This window comes from Caloenas nicobarica, chromosome Z (genome assembly GCF_036013445.1).
Source record: "Caloenas nicobarica isolate bCalNic1 chromosome Z, bCalNic1.hap1, whole genome shotgun sequence".
Taxonomy (NCBI): domain Eukaryota; kingdom Metazoa; phylum Chordata; class Aves; order Columbiformes; family Columbidae; genus Caloenas; species Caloenas nicobarica.
In genome coordinates, this window is record NC_088284.1 from 95,619,840 (window position 1) to 95,637,704 (window position 17,865).

Genomic DNA, 17,865 nt, shown 5'->3' on the forward strand with positions numbered 1-17,865 from the left:
TTAAACTGGGTCTGAGAGTCCTCACTACAAGTACTTTCTTTTCTTCTGAGAGGAATGCCTGTCACAAAGGCGCTGTTATTCATTACCCACAGTGATGTCTGCATCTAATTATCATCTGGAAAGCTTGCAGGGCTTCCAGGTATAGGACTTCCCGTGCAAAAGCATCCTTCTACTTGGAAAACTTGGAAAGCACAACTCCACTTTCCTTGTGATTTGAAGTTAAGGGATTAAGTTAGTGATTTGAGCTGGATACTCTCTGATTCCTGGAAGTTCCAGTTTTAAGCCCAACAAAGTTTAGGGGCCTGCTCTTGTTTGCTTGTTTTCACATCTGCAAAAAACCTGCATATTCTGTGCTTGGTTTTCACGCAAGTCAAACAGATTCAACTCTGTAAAAAATACATCAGAAAATTCACTGGCTTGACTCTGACAATGTACAGATAATCTTTAATTGTGTCAAAAATATTCGCAATCTAATCCTTTTATCAAACTGTCTACCACTGAAGGAGTCTCATGTGCCTGCACAATTAAAAACCCCATGTTAGCCATACATAATACTGTATTGCATTTGATGCAAATCCTTTTCTATTGAAATAAGCACTGGGCTGACAGCAGGAAGTGGCTGATAAGAAAGTAACAAGGCATTGCTGATGGCATTCATGATAACTGAGCACTAACTCATATGTGTTCTGTCTACAGCACATTACCCGTAAGTGCTCCTGTTTTAAATGCAATTCCAGAAGGTGTTCTTTTGCTGTATCTCTGTCACAAAGGCAGCAAAATTATCTAAGAAAACTAAATATACAAAGTAAATGACATTTTTCATACCCACCAGTGATGCTGGCACTAAAATAATAGACTGAACGCAGTATCAGTGCTACTACATCCTAAATGAGAAAACACTGACATCTTCATGAGAACAATAGTACAGTTGAGTTCAATGCGGATAAGAAATTCAGTGAACAGCGAAAGAGTATGGGTTCAGAACCATCACGTTGTTACACTTACAACTCAGCCTAAATTAATGTATTAAATAGCAGAAAAGGAGCACAAAATCTGAGTTATGGTGAAACAACGTTTTTACAGTGTTGGAAAAATGTGTGTATTAAATAAATTTCAAAATTGCTCCATCATATAGCTATTTATCACAATAAGCATGATATCTGAGAAGCAATGAACAGTAAGGTTAAGGATCACAGATTACTACCAAGAAAGGAATATAGACACCTTTGCACATACCACGACGGAATACGTATCTTGCCAGATGGAACATTATACAGCTCGCTGTCATTAAGAAGTAGTAAGACTCCTTCCTCTAAGGTGCTTGAACTATATGGCTTTGGTCAGAGCAGCTCGCTCAATGAAATGATTCTGCTACCCCATTTCTTTTAATTATGTTACAGGACCTGCTTCGCGTGTGTGTGCACGTGTGTGAAATTCCAAGGTTCCAATAGCTACCATATTATAGTGAAAACCTGAAAAAGTCACAGCTCTCAATAGTAAATTTGTAGTAAAGATTCTGCACTGCAAATGTATTATAAAGCAGCTTTGACATGGAAAAATTCTACGTGACAAGAACCCTTCCTCCCCATTGATGCGTCTACAGCAAGCTAAAAATATACTGAATACTGAGTATTCAGTCTATGTAACACACTTAAGACTGCATTAACTTCATTGCAGTAACTTGTTTTATAGGCTCAATTCATCGTGACCTATAAAATGTTAGGCTGAAGTGCTTTAAATATCTGCTAACACCATGTGCAAGCCTGGGAGTACAAGGCACTGTGCTGTGAAGCGGCAAAGACAGCGCTCTTCTGAGAAAGCAGCACGCACTCTTATGTCACTGAGATAAACAGGGTAAGCACACTAAATAATGTATGAAACAGGCAGCCAATCTTTACAGAAAAAAGGAATTCTAGTTGAATTCTTTGTTTGATTTTATTTTACCAGTATGACATTGTTTTTTAACATTGCTTCTTAAAAACATAGAAGTTGACTATCATACTAAATTAAAGAACACACACACAAACGCCTTTCACTCAGAGTTATTATATGAAAGTGAAAAAAAGAGACCTCTTTCAGTTGTGGCCATAGCATTTTTGCTAATTATTGTTCTGCAATATGTAGAAAATAAAATGCAAATAAGGGAAATGCAAAGAGGGGAATTATCTGTGTCTTTCGGTAATCATGGCCCACTTATTAAGCAATTAGATTGCAATTGTATTACTACGGAGAATAAAACAAATGCTGTAAAATACTGCTACTGCTTGTATCCTTGATCCTTAAAACTTTTCCATTTCAGTAACCTCATTAATGTCAAAATGCCATGAATAGGGCCACCCCTTTTTAGATGGTATAGCCTGGACACAGGCAGAATCTATGGGATTCAATAAAGTTTTTTCTTGTTGAATTCAACTAAAAAGCTTAATTGAGACACAAAGGTCAGAAGGTTCTTTTTATTATAAGTAGGAGATTATACTGTAACAGGAGGAAATTTCCAGAATATGAGATCTGCTCATTTCTATACTACTCTTTAGCTACTTTTTAATTTTTAAACCCATGTTACTCTTCTATTCCTTTCCTCTCAATTAAACAGCTTCACTATAATAATGTTTAAATTCTATTTCCTTTGTGTTACTAATGAAAACTTTTCACTTTCATTGCTGCTGCTGACTTCGTAACACTAAAAAGTAGTCATAATTTACTTACACATCTTTAATTCATATTAATCTGCCCTAATTTACGATCTATACCCTGCTCTGCCTATCTTCATGTACCTTTTCCATGTCAGTTCTGTTTACTAAGTGATATTCAACAGATTTCCTATAGTGCAATGAACCTTAACAGGCAGCTTTTAATTGCCTCACACAGGAAACCACATCACTATTAATTCCACAGCAACAGTATAAAATAAAACTATTGCTTCTCAGACTCTAGAGCAATTAGACCTCTCGGCTATTTGGCTAACTCTGCTTCATGATACCCAGTGCAGTTAATTATATTTTTTGATGTTAATAGTCTCTGTCAGTTTCAAGCATAACTCCTCTTTGATGAATATTTAAATTATATTTGAATAAAAAAATAATCTTGGTTACATTTCATATTCAGCAGTCATCACAGCTTAATAAAGGTCTCCTCAGCAAGGGTTGAGATAAATGGCTATATGAACACATGTATAAAGTCCTAAATCAATTTATCAGATAATGTAGCTGTTTTGGCTAAGTATTATAGAGGATATATTGGGGTGGGAGGAATTAATAGGCTTCAATTATCACAGTATTATTCCATATGAACTAAATTGGGCACAGTAATATGTAAGTAAATCAGAATTTATTAATAATAAAGTTCTAAGTACAACTGAACTAGGAACTTATCTTGGCTAGACTAGAAATTTGGAAACTATAAAAAATTCATACAAATTTGTCCAACAGAACACAAAATTCAACTGAATAGTACTGAAAGTTAAACAATGTTGTCTCAGTTGAGTTCTCAAAAACATTAGTGAATTACGAAGAGATAATTACATATCCAAAACACATAGTAAATTATTAACTTTAGGATAAACAGTATGCACACCTGATAGAGCCTATTTCAGAAATCAGGAAAAAAAAAAAAAAAAAAAAGGAAAAAGGAAGGAAAAAAAAAAGAAAATCACAGGCTAAAGCATGCATTTTATCTGACGCTCAAATATACAAGAAGCAGTGTATAATACTTAAAAATTTATGTATACATACATATACTTATTTATATTTATTTTCACCCATGAAGAGCAAGGAAAGGCTGATGAATATGTATATGCTACCCTGCCAGATAAGATATACACTGACTTAAGTAGGATTTGATGGTGTTTTTGCCAATAATAAAGGAAAGTAAACAACTTAAATATAAGATATGAAAACACTAAATAAAATAACAAGCTACACCCTGGTAAAATAATGAATCCAATCTTTTTTGAAGTAAACTAAATCTAAATTTTAAATGTCATTAGTCGGTATCAATGATCCTTTTGTTGTTTGCTTTGTAGCTCGTCCAAAGCCATGACTACAGCAACGCGCGTGTTATGTGCTTGCACGTGTGTAATTTCTTCCGCAGAAAATAATACCAGTACAGACTGCAAAAAGATGATCGAGTACCACTGACAGCTATTTCAGCTTCCCTGACTGCTCAGAACCTCGTAATATGAGGATTTGTATTTAATTTACTAAGTAATGCCACGATGGAACTACCCCATTAATAAAACCCCCTATTTTTAATGAGTAACCAGACCTACTACTTTCATATTAAGAATTAATGATAGTGAAAATGCACAATGCCAGATAAGGTTCTTCTCAGTCATGGGTATTGCTCTTTTTTTCTGTAATAAAGCCAAGAACTACGGTATGCTTCATGAATATTCTAGGCTATATGATTATGCCTAGTTCATGAAAATAGGCTACGTGTATTTCTGCTTTTTTCTTTACATTTGAGTCATAACTAAGTCTTGTGACTAACACATAAAAACTAGACAAAACAAAACAAAAATCAATCTGGCCACGGCCCAGTATTGTGAAAAGCTTAGTTTAAAAATAAAGAGCATTTTAAGCTTCTGCTACATCAAAATATTCACAGGGGTTACTGCCGTAATAAGACCTATGTCTGTTTCAGAGGAGTAGAAGCCTTCGTTTTGAAAAGATGCTTAAAAAAAGATATCCAATGTTGATAATCTTGTGTGGTAAATGTTTTGTGAAGCAGTTGTCAGCAAGCTGAAACAGAAACTGCTGGCACGCCAAAGCGAAAGGATTTCGTACATGAGATCAGCATCAGCACCACAGCAACCCCGACGTGCATCAATTCCGAAAACGCACCTCAGCCGTGCTATCCTACCATCAATGTCGGTATTTCTCTGACACAAAAAGTAGATATGCAAGCTCTTAATGAGCAGAAAGTAGAAAAAGGCGAGGTATATCTCTCATTCTAAGACACTTCACGACATAACGCATTTAGCAAAGGGAGGCGATCTTCGGCTGTGGAAGGAAAAGCAAGGGAAAAGCAGGGACAGCAGCAGGGGTCAGCAGAGCCCTTGCCTGAGCCCGGCACACCCCGCAGGAAAGCGCCATTCCCACCAGCGCGGGCGTTTGTGTGTGGCACAGGATCAAATCCTGCCCGTGAAAACTGTTTTAAGTCACACTAAGAAATGCAGATCTGAAGCATAGCACAGTTTAAATACTGAATCAACCGTGAGCCCTGTCCGAGGAAGCTATTTTTGAGGCACTAAAATGCTTCTTTGTGGAATTCTTGCAAAGGCTGGAATTCAGCTCTGCAGTGATCCCACAGCAGGTTTTGCCTTCTACCAGCAAAGACACCCTGGATGAGGTTTGCTTTTGGCTAGACCTTTTCACTCCAATAAGTGAGATTAGTCAGTTATAGGAGATTTATCCGCTATCCATCCAAGCCTGGAGTCCAGAAGATTTTCTCTATTTAACCACATTATGGAACAGACCCAACTTGTTTTCACTTGAAAGGACGCTAATACAGTATGACAAGGTTTCCTCTACAGATCTGACAAGCAGGAACAAGACAGAGGGCTTGAGAGATGTGTCTTCTTCAGAGAACTCGTTTTGTTTTCTTTCAAAAACGTCTCACTCTCATTTATATATAGGATTTTTCAAAAATGACATATTTGTTGGACATGTGAATAGGCAGAAAAGAATGGACATCTCTGTTCTCCCACACTCCCGTTGGGAAGGATTAAGAAAAAACTGAAGTCTCAGGAGAAGGAATGGATACCCTGCTTCCTTCAGCCTTCCCCCGATCGCTCGGTGGGGCAGGAGGCACTCCGCTTACATTTTGAAGACCCTCCATAAGCGCAGCTGTCTTGCAGAGAGATGATGGACGCAACAGGTTAAGAGCATTACCATGTGAGAAAAGTTCATGGTAACCAAAACCCCAGCATGAACTCTTCACTGGTGTCGTGATGGACATGGTAATTGAAGGTACATGTGTTGCATGTGCTATAGATACGACAGGATACGTGCAACAGAAAAAAAAGTCACTGCTGAAGAGGATGTATTTCTCTTTTAATCCCTTTACTGCAGCTATGTTTTAAAAGAGAAGGGTATTTTTAAAAGGTAAAATTCCCTAAGTTCACCTATTATAGCTACTATATTTATATGTTTATGCTTACATATTATAATGAGGTTTGCTTTGTTTATGCATATTTTACAAGCAAAATGATACTGACTAAATATATTTAGTAAAGAGCATATAAAGCTATCATTATAGCATAAATTGTGGATGAAAATAGAACTGAGGCCATTTCATAGTGCACGACTGATGTAACCTCCTTCCCGTTGCAGGTAAAAATTAATCTGAATATATCAACTGCGGGCTTGTATTTTTTAATATGGATGTTTGCTTGGCCTGTAAGGTCTGTGGTTTTAAACATTCTGAATTTTTCCCTTTTTCAATGATCGCAACTACATTCAGTATCAGAACACAGATCACAAGTTCTTATTTAAAACTTCAAGGTATTTTAGACTTTATGAGGAAGGAGACAATGTTTTCTCTCTGAAGTTAATATTAATTTGGTTGTCAACCTTAAATACTTGAATTTTTCCTAAGTAAATGATTCCAAAGATTCAGAATTAGTATGTTGCATTTTCTTACAAAACATTAATTTTATACAAGCCACACCAATAGGATTAACTTCAAATTACACAAAAAATAAGGTGCACATATTGGAATGAACCTGATTTTTTTTAATATTTGATTTCTCAAGATTCGAAATTATATTATTCAAAATTATTATCTGCCACTCTACGCAAGTATTTATGTAAACACACAGGCAAAAAATATCATGTAATTGTACTGTAATGGGATCACAAAAGACAGACACAGCATCTAAACTTTTAATTAATCAGGAACTTTTCCTAAACAAAAAGTTTAGGACTAGGAAAAACGATTCCTACTGAAAAAAGCCTGATTTCAATTCAGCAGAGAATGGTCCCAGCATGCAAACCTGCTTCTTAGCAGGCTATTGTTCCACTATAAAATTACAGACAAAATATGCCTTTACCCTGGAAATGTATTTTAAGTATGTATTTACAAATACTTAAAAATATTTATTATTATTTTAGGCTAATAAAACAGAATTCCAAACACTATGTGGTATCTAGGAATTCCTTAGTGACTGCCCTAACAAAAACCTATGATCTGTCCACCTGCAGCTGCAGCCTCCAGAGTGGGGCTTTCAAGTTGGATGCCGATGTCCTGGATGCAGCAAGTCCTCCTAAACACACCAGCCGTTTGAGTGTAACTCAGTGCAATCCACCTGCAATCCCCCTACAATGGAAGTGGATTTAAGACTAGGTCATAAGGAAATTTTATTATGTTAATGTTCCAGTCTGCTGTGCCCCTAACAAGCAGTACTAGTTAGCCTTATCAACTTCTAAGTCTCCCGACAGTTTCTGGCTACAGCCACACAAATACACTTTACGAGTGAGCAACTAGAGCAATTTCCTCAGGCTGCTTTGCATCTTATGCTTCCCTGTTCATTTAATTCCTTTTTAAATGAAGAGGAAACAGAGGAGGTTTGTCCCTGCTAAAAGACAGAGGAGCACCAAGAAGTTTGATTATTTTAACATCTAACTGCCTGAAACATTGGTCCTCTGCCACTCACTCACACTACACCTTCAGCGTATATTCTAGAAATAAGCTTATTTCTATACTCAACTTTAGCCTGTTGTAGGATCTCTCCAACTTGGTCGTGTGGAAATGCTGGGGTTAATTATCAAAGAAGTGTGAAGGGGAGAGAGATTTTCTAAAGATCTAGTCTCTTTTGCCAAAGCTTTTAATTTTAACCATGCCACTCTGAAGTTTACATGGAATCTAAATACATCTGAAAGACTTTATTCTAGAATAATTGGGAAGTAATTTCAATCAGAGACTAAAAATTTAATAACTACTTTACAAAGGTAAAAGCAAAGCAATGAAGTCATTAGTGTTCTAGTCAGGCTTCCTTGGAAAGCATTAAGTTAAAAATCTTTTGAGAACTGCAGAAAATAAAGAAAAGGGAGGGAGAAAAGATTAAGTAGCAGCTTGTTCTCAGAACGAGAAGCTGATGCATCAGTATACACAGGCAAAGTTTGTGTGCTAGTATTTCCAGTTCTTTGGAAGGGGAGCAGTGCATGTGATTACATGGCTATCTGTTAAACTAGAAACCTCATCTTATTTTTCAATCTTCAGATTTCACAGTATTGATCTCATTAAGCCAGTGTTTTCATGTTGTAACTACAGTAAATGTAGTTGCTGTGCAGAAGCTGTGGAGTAATGTTGCAAATGAATGATGAGTATTTAATAATTGCCGTGGAGCTACATTTAACTGCAGATCTAAACTGAATTGAGTGGTCAAATGCAGTGGTAAAAGCATTGCTGGCTGAAGTGATAAAAACATGTCATTAGTCCTTAAAAGTAAACACTTGAAGATTTTAAGTAGCAATGTAGAAACTACTGCTGCTTATTTCTAAAGATATGGAAGAAAAGTTTTCCTTGTGATCTAATGTTCTAACAGATTTTTTTTCTAGTCAGTTTAAAGGAAAAAAGAAAAAAAAAAGAAAATGAAACCAATTAATCTGATAGTCCTTCAAGTGAGGTTTTTCTATGCAATTGCTGTCATCAAAATACAGCTGATGTGATACTTTTTAGATATCAGATCAAGGACGTGCTGAGTACCAAACAACAGTTTGCCTTAGACAACAAAAAATTATGATCACTAATGCACTTATAAATAAATGAGATATAAGAACTTTAAATATTTCATAATAAATTTCTAACATTCTTCTGTGCTTGCAATATAGCACAAATTGAGCAATTTTGAGAAGAGTGAACAAAGCAAGAGACAGCTTTTCTACTTAATGACAGGATCCGAGAAAGAAAATTCTGAAAGCAAACTTCTAAATTACTGTAGATGCCAGACAAGAATAGAAAGTAAAGTGTCAAATGCTCTTTGCCGTTTGTTCAGACAAAAGGAAAAAAAGAAAAAAAGAACAAAAATTTAAAACTCTCTCTGAGCATAGATATTCTGATCCAATGCCATACATGTGATCACAACTTCATTTTAATCTGTTTAAAAAGGGCAAGAGTGGAAAATTGGGGAAGTCCAAAAATACCCTCTGCTATCATAAACTTACAGTTGATTAACTGAAAGGGGAAGATTGAAATTTCAGCTTTCCAGTAACAGTTTGATGTCACTTTAAGCAAGACTGTGCCTCTGTATTTGTCTCTGACTGCCTTAATCTGTATATTTGCAGTGAACATAAGGAGGACTTTGATCAAAACACAACATGCATTTTACACAACAAGGAAGTCTACAGAGAGGCACTACATTTACAAAAGCAATTGAAGGTGGTTTCAAAGGGAGTTGACAGATTAGAGGATGATGACACTGCTGCTGCAAATCTCAGTGGAAATCTGGCTTGATCTAATTAACAACAACGAACTAGAACCACAAAAAGATAATTCAAACATGATTTAAAGAAGTTATATTACCTTATTATTAGCGTAGCAATGGAGCATTTCCCTCACTGATCACAGAACAAGTCACAGGTTCAACACAGAACAAGAATAAAAGGCCTGATATCCTTAATTTAGCTCCAGCATTTGAAATTGACACCTGAGATCTAGCCCAAATATTTGATTACAAAAGTAGAGAACATCCATACATTCACATGAAAATGATAAAAAAATCTTAAGAGTCACACTCATGACAACTTGAATGAACTGGGAAATCGAAATGGTAAATTATTTTTAAGATGTGAATATATGTTACTGAGTGCTACCATGTTCAAAGAGAACACAGTAAATGCAGCACTGCATGCAGGATAACTTGTGTGCTTCATGTGACACATCTATGTACATGCACCAGAAAGCTCCCAGCTTATTCCATCCCCATTTTGTTCAGTTTCCTCACCCTAGGAAAAATGCAACTGGGAGGAAAACATCCCACCAATCCCGATTTTCCACAAGTTTGTAGTTTAAGCTAGTAATGACATCAGTGATGGATTTGTGCTGACACTTCCACAACTGTCAGTACTATGTGACTCCTGCTGGAATGTGGCCTGTCACACAGGAATTTCTGTGAATCTTAGTTCTGATGCACCTTTTGTATAAAAATGCGTTTATTGGCTCTTCTGATTCATTGTCTTCTCAGAATGACAATCTCTGTCACTAAGACATAATGTAACTTGCACTTCTATGCATCTATGCTTCCGCACACACATGTATAATGACATATAATCATCCTGGCATCTAATCATTCTGGCCTTTTCCACCAGATGCATTTTACAGGTAGGAACTATGGCAACGATTTAGTGCATTCATAGAAAATATTAAAGTTTGCCAGGGAATGTAGAGGTTACTGAAAAATGCAGCAGCCATTTGGACACATTTTGAGTGCTGTTTGACCACCTGAACCACAAGGAAACAGGGAATCTCCAGATAAGTGAATCGTTCCATTCTCCTTACAGTTATCTTCCTGCTTTTTAACTTTTGGTCATGCAATTAAAAAAAAAAAATCCCAATCTCTCTAATTGTAACTAGTAGTTCTTATTTCCTGATAATATTACTATATAGAAATATTACTACCTCAACAGTAAACCAGCAACTACAACTCAGCATTTCCTACAGTATCTACCTCTTAATGTATCAATTCAGGCATTTTTCCTCTATAGTCTTCAAAATGATACACATATTTTTACCTTTGTGTCATAATTTTGTAGGCATCTGGAAGGAAGCATTCTGTGTTCTCCATCTGGAAAGGGTCAGCATCACAAATCTTGTCATCTGTCCGTCCATAGTTAGCACTTTCTATCATAATAACATCGCTTCCTGGACACCGCAGGTCAATAGAGTAGCCTTCGCAGGAGAGCTCCCTCCTAACCAAACCAAAAGGTAGTGCTGCTCGGCTGAAACCTGAGGAAAAGAAAAAAACATGGGATTGATCCTAAAGGACATATTCCATTGGAGTATTCTTTTTCTGTCACATGGGCACGAACTCTTATCAGTGTGCCAAAGGCAGTGCTCCTTCGAATGGTTTGATCTGGTAAGTGAAGCATCTTTCATGAAACTCTCACATCCCTACACCACTGCTGCTGTGTCCCTCATCTGGGAAAGGAGGAAATTCTTCTTCACTTCTTCTAACCCTTGCCAGGGCAGACAGAGGTGCCTGTCTGCAAGGCTAAACTGCCTGTTCCCGTTACCATCTCTTCTCTCTGCTTCTTTCTCCCCTCTTTGGGCACAGTCAGACAGGCCATGTCTGAAAGTGGGAAACAGCAGAGCAGGCAGGATTTGCAAATGCAGAAGTGACTTTAAAAAAACAAACAGCAACAACAACACCACAACAGCCAAAGCCATAGTTCCAACTTCATTAGTCTTTCTTAATTTGCATCTTCCTTTCTCCAGGGACAGTTGGTTTCTTTTGCTTAGCTATTCTATGTCCCCAGCATGGATGTGTTTGTGCCACCAGATCTGATGGCACCAGATCACCACACGCTGATACTTTACCTAGTTGAACTTCAATGCTCTTTACTGTGCCTTTTACATAAATTAAACCATAGACAGAGAAGACTTGGAATAAATATATAAATCATCAGTACTGCAAACTGCAGATATGTACTGTATAAAATCTTTCCATCCCTCCCAGAAACTTTTTCTCATTTTTCTGCGTGAAAGAATTCTTAAAAATAGGTAACTTCTCTAACGAAGCAGCATGAAATACTTTAGAAACAAAACAATGGTTCAGATATTCATCCAGATGTTTAGTCTTTTACAGACATTTCTTTATGCAAAAAACATATTGCATCAGAAAAATGTATCCGTATACTACACTTCCTTGTACAGAGCTACTGGTGGATTATTATTAAACAGAATATTTAAGTTTCTTACAAAATGTGTGCATTACTGCCTTTTTGAAGACAAGTTGGGTAAAATGGTAGGGTTGAGTAACTGTTTCACTGAATAGTAAATAATTTCTAAATTTTCAGCAGAATTACAGATATTTCCTATTTTTTTAAAAAAGTAATCCTAATACAGTAGCACAAGGCCATTAATATTTCACTGCAGGCTGCTGGAGATAAGCTGTGACTGCAAAGAGAAATAGCTAGTAAGCATGGAAACTTGGTGCTCTACAGTGTTTTGAAGGCAAAGAAACTTTTCTTAAAAAGTATGATGTGTTAGAAGAGGCAAGGAAGCAAGGATCTAAAAAGATCAAGAACAACTTGAGATAACCCCTTGATAGTAAATTTTCACATGAACCAGAGGCTGTCACTTTTTCTACTGAATTAATGATCTGTGGATTAAAACTCCTACTATATGAAGATGATTATCTGTTAGGACTGCAAAAAAGACCAGTTGATAATGATGACACCAGTGTCCTGATGTGGCTCCCTGGCAGCCAGAGCCCACCTTCCCATCCACCCCCCTCCACCTGTACGCCCTGCCTTCCCCTTTGCACTAGCACCCGCTTTTGTCCAACTTCTGTAGTAAACTAACGCAAAGGGCTGGTTGGACTCCAGCCTTCCTTGACTGCAAAAGAAGGGATGAGGTCTCAGAGGAACAGAACTTTGGCTGGGCAGGAACTCACCCTGGGACACGGGGAAGGGAAAGGCTAAAGCGCGGCAGCCGGTTCTGCCTTTACTTCTTGTGGAATCCTACCTGTGTATCCTACATGAAACTGGTACCGTTACTCTGCCAGTATGTTTCAGTATTTGTTAATACGGGAAGAAGCCACATTGCTGTGGAAAACACCACAGTTCCATCTCAGATTCACTCCTGGCCATAGGTTTGGCTGCACATACCAAGTGCAATAGCAAACGCTATTATTAGAGACTTGCTGAAGTATCATGAGTTGAAAGCTGGAAAGAACTAAACCACGAATCCATCACATTAACACCCTACATGTTCCTCCCATGCAGCAAATTAATACAACAAAGACAGAAGCTGCTCACGGCTCAGTGAGGGCGTGAAATGGGCACAGAGAGGGGTACACGCAAAACCCCCGCCACATATGCACACAGAAGCGCCTTTGATTAATTACCATCATGACAGCCGTGGTGGGACCAAATATAATGCTGCTAGTGACTGCCATTCCTACATCCTACCGCTCCTGTCAAATGGAATGCTGTCCACACAAAGCTCGTCCCTCCAGCGGTAATGCTGCCTCCATCTCCTGCACTCAGCAGGACCTTCTCCGGCACACGGCACCACACAGTCTGCCTGGGGGACTCCAGCAGCCCCACCCCAAGCTTTTGGGTTTCACTCAGCAGGGAGGGAAACAGCAGCTTTGGCTGTCCAAAGGGGATTTTTGCAGAAGGGCAAGTGGGGGGGTGCATAGCGTACGGCCACTGAGGTGTTGGTGGCTACGCATGCAGCGTCTGTGCAGCAGCAGATCAGATGTGTGGATTTTGATGGGGCCAGGGTTGACAAATCCACATGGAGCAACCCGTGACAAGCACTGAATCCTCCCTACAGATCTTGCAGCAGAGGCCCCACTTCTGCTGCAAATACCTTGAATTCAAATACAAGACATCCACAGTTTGTTACACAGATCAGCTGCCTAAAAATCTTATTTCATCATCTATGGCAACTGCTATAAGTACTATGAATGTGTTTCATCCTGCAATTTTTCCCCCTGCAGGCATCCATGAGAAGTTCTGTATTAGGACAAACATTAAAAATACTGGAGCAAGGTTAGATCACTTCACAGGCAACAGAGGATGCACCTGAGACTGTAATGTACGTGTTACATTGCAAAAGCAGCAGCAATAAAGCAAAACAATGCAGCATGTGTTAGGTGAGGAGACTGCTCTAAGGAATCTCTATGGCACAGAAAGAATTTTAACTAAATAAAATAAATAAATATAAGGTCCACTAACAAAGCTGCTGTGATCTTTATGCTGAAGCTTTATTTGTAATCTTTTCCTATCAACAAAGAAAAAATAAGCGTATCAACAAGCAAAGTGTAATTCAATCCATCTTGCAACCCTGACAATCGAAGAAAGAACTAGTGGGAGGCCCTGTGAGCGAAAAATCAATATTGCAGCTTTGTGCTGTGCAAATGTGAATACTGCCAAATAGCAGTGCTTAGGGTAAAATGAACTGTTTTGCTCCATTTTCTCCTCTCTGAACAAATGATTTTGAAACAACAGCTTTTTTTGGAGCTATAAAACGTCAAGCAATAACTCCCTGCGCTTCAGGCAAGTGATTGCAACAAATACCTCTTGGCAACAGGTGCAATGACTTAGGACTGAAATTCATTTACATTCAGGAGATAATTCCCAATAAACAGATGCAGTGCCACAGGATGGAAGTTTGAACGACCGGGATCTGAATGCTTCTTCATCATTCCAGGGCTTTTTAGACGTAAGTATGTGGCTCTGTCAATAATTACTGTTGTCACCGGTAACTTTGTATCTCCAGTGCAATTCCTCATGAATATTTTCAATGCTGTATTTTCTAACCAACCTGTGTTCAACCTGCTGCTTGCCTGACTGTACCTTGCATAAACCTGTTTTGTTTGGCTGTCCTCCTGCAGTTGAAATCAACATTCCTCCTCTTCCTGCTAATTGCTTCAAGGCAAACTGTGCCACGGATGACTCTGCTGCTGCTGCTGCCACCCAAGAACCCAAACTGCTCCTCGACTGCAAAGACCTTTCTGGTGCCCTGGCTGGGACTTCCAGCACAACCTAAACATTAACTCAAGTAAGCGCCTATTACCAAACGGAACATATGCTGTCTCTGATTCAGTGTTTGTATATATTAAGCAGTGTTGTGTATGTGTGGGGTTTTGGGTTTTTTTTTTTTTTTCAAAAATGGAAGAAGATACCTAATGAGAAAAAGAGTGTGATTTCTGTCCTGCTGACCATTCTGATTCTAGAAAAGACTCCTGGCAAACATATATTTCCTGCACGTTTTTTCTCCTCACACATTAGTTGAGTGCAGGCTCTTCATTGAAAGAGAAAACAAACTGCTTTTGTGAAATCATATTTTTAAGAAAAGAGGTAGAATGGATTTTTAGTAGTAATATAGATTCTTTAATGCTTTATTCATCAATCCATGTAGAAAAACTCACTGAGAAAAAATGTAAACAAAACATCACAAACAAAAATCTTTCCTCTTCAGTTTATGAAATAAAAAAACACAAGTCCTATGAAAGAAACATAACTCAGAACCACGTTTCAGAAATATGTCAAATCCAGATTTGGCTAAAAAATTGTTTTATATAAGTTTGCAATGCCTTATTTACCATTCTACTGTCTTGCTTCCTTCATAGAAACGAGATAACCTAAATTTGTCAAAGTGCAAAGAAAAGTTAATAATTCACAGCATCCTGCCCACTAGCATACCATCTTTTTGAGCTGTCAATAACAAGAGAGTGTGCTAAGTTTGGTAGATAAAAGCAAAAAGGCACCACCACATTTGAATGTTCACCCCATACAGAGCAAAAATACTGGAATGTAAACAGGCTAACATCAGTACTTCTCGACATCAGAAGCAAGGAACCTTTGATTAAAACTTAAAGCACAGAGAAAGTCAACATGGAAATTTAAAATTATTTCAAAGAATGCAGATACTGGAAGAACTGAGAACCCAAAACAAATCTTTGCAGAAATAAACATATATGTCTCTGCAAGGAAATATTGCTTCTTGTGTTATTTGGCTCTAACAGAAAGGTCTTTTGAAAAGAGCACATCTTTTCAAACAGAATGTTTACAGTTGTCTCTTTCACAATCTCTTTTATTTTACCAAATCATGCAACATGATGATTCAAGTTCTACACAAGATGAAGTGATGCATCTTGGGCAGCATTTCAATAATATATGTTCAACAAATGCAAAGCCCGACGAAAACTGTGCTGAGAATCCTCTCCCAGCGAAGCGTGTACGTGCGTGCACAGAGACAGCTGAACATACTTCGCCATCTGAAAATCATGCAAATGCTCAACATGGGCTCTGCAAAGCTTTTATAATTCCACAGAAAAGCCTCAGCATCCTGCAGTTTCTGAAGAATCCCGCAAACTCTGTCAAGGCAGACTTTCCTCCCCGTCTCTCAGCACTGTATATATTTCACACAGACAAGCATGTTATTTTGTTAAACAGCTTTTAAATTATCCAACCCTGCTCAACAGATCACTACCAACTACTGCAAAGATAGAGGCAATTTAAGTGACAACTGCGCTTTCTAATTCTATCTTTGAAGGACAGAAGTCAGTCTGGCAAGCATGTCTATTAAAAGATTACGCTGGCACAGTAAGAGCTTGTGATACCGCACAGAGGTCTGGAGTTCAGAGCGCTCAGCTCTGCTTTCAGAGATCCCGGCAGCCCGCACCGCAGCCCGGCACACAGAACCCACCCCGCTGCTCACTCGGGGAAATTAGGCAGGAAGCGATCAGTTCAAAACCACTCTCTTACTGCTGTATTCTTTGCCATTTTAAGTATATACTCATTACTTTCATTTAAGATGCTGGAAGGAGGGGACATCTAGAGAAAAGGGATTATTTAGTGAAGGAAATCTGTTTTCTAGAAATATACATCTTCCTCATTTTTTTCACTCATTCATAAAAATGAGATTAGTCAAAACAAGGTGCATAAATGTGTGTTCATTATTTGAACTTTAACAAACAGGCAAGACACCCTAAGGAACAGACATGACCATTTAAATTACGCGGAAGCAAGGCAACTATTTCATTGGATAAAGTAGCTGTGACAGGTCGTTTTTAACGTTGGTTTCAAGAACTTAATTTCTCGGACACACTGTTTCACATTTTAATTACTTGGCTAAAATCTAGAGGCCTGTCTCTTACAAAATAGAAATATTAATTGCTGTCTATAAAAAGATTCCAGAAATATTAAGTAACTAATGATGGCTTTTTATAATTTTTTTTGCATTTTATTAGATTGTGATTTAGTCTCTAAAAAAATGAAATTTTAAAAATCTTTGTCAAATATTAGTGTTTTTCAGGATTCAGTGTGAGCAGCAGAATTACAACTCTTAAGTAATTTTCTGTAATTATATACTTAATATTCAGTGTACATAAAGCATGGTATGTCTAATTACTGAAATTTAAGACAGAAGCCTGAGTTACACCCTCTGACTCACACCAGGACGGATCCTGCCTTCCAGGTTCTCTGAAACTTATTACAATTTTCCTTTTACGTTTTCCAGTCTCCATGCAATTCTCAAAAATATCCCTGTGAGGCTCTCTTCAGCAAAAAAAGTCAGGGTTTACCTGCTTTCTGCACCTTGTTGAATGATTCAGCAAAACCTAAAGTAAGCAGCAGCACCTCAGCCTTTTAATGTAACAGCGTCGATCCTTCCTGTGTATGGCTGGCAAGGATCTCATTTAAATTCTCCTAAACAGCTCTTACCCCTCATTCAGAAGGGTGAGAATATGTCTCTCCAAGGTAGCAGAAATAAGGGGTTTTTTGGATTGTGTTTTTTGCTGAGGTTTGCATTTTTGGTTTGTGGGTTGCTTTTTTGTTTTGTTTTGTTTTGAATAGCAGGAGAGAAAAGAGTGCGACATCGACAGACCTGCAGAGCGAAGTCCTTCAATCATGCGGAACAAGAACAGTCCAGACAGCAGCCGCGCACACATACCCACATTAGTCCATCATGTCTCAACTCTATTTCGAAGGAATCGCCACTATGGGAAAAGAGATAGTTTGGTCTTCATGCCCATTTAATCCTTCACCTCCCTGCTGAGGCTGCCACAAGAGTGCTAATTAATGCTAAACCGTGAAAATGGGCTTCTGCACTTTGAATCCAGCCACACTGAAACTGGATAGAAACCACTAATTCCTTTAATGAAAGTCACCAAACCAGAGCCTGGTTCCTGGC

The 17,865-nt window shown here is 38.1% G+C and overlaps 1 protein-coding gene across 9 annotated transcripts in view; it reads right to left on the reverse strand.

The window, feature by feature from the left end:
- ADGRL2 (adhesion G protein-coupled receptor L2) overlaps nt 1–17,865 on the reverse strand; it is a 390,203-nt gene that overhangs the window by 60,532 nt on the left and 311,806 nt on the right. For all 9 annotated transcript variants that reach the window (XM_065657083.1, XM_065657085.1, XM_065657084.1 and 6 more), the window contains one exon: nt 10,731–10,944. In XM_065657083.1, the coding sequence (XP_065513155.1) occupies nt 10,731–10,944 (214 nt within the window). The remainder of the gene's footprint in view (nt 1–10,730; nt 10,945–17,865) is intronic.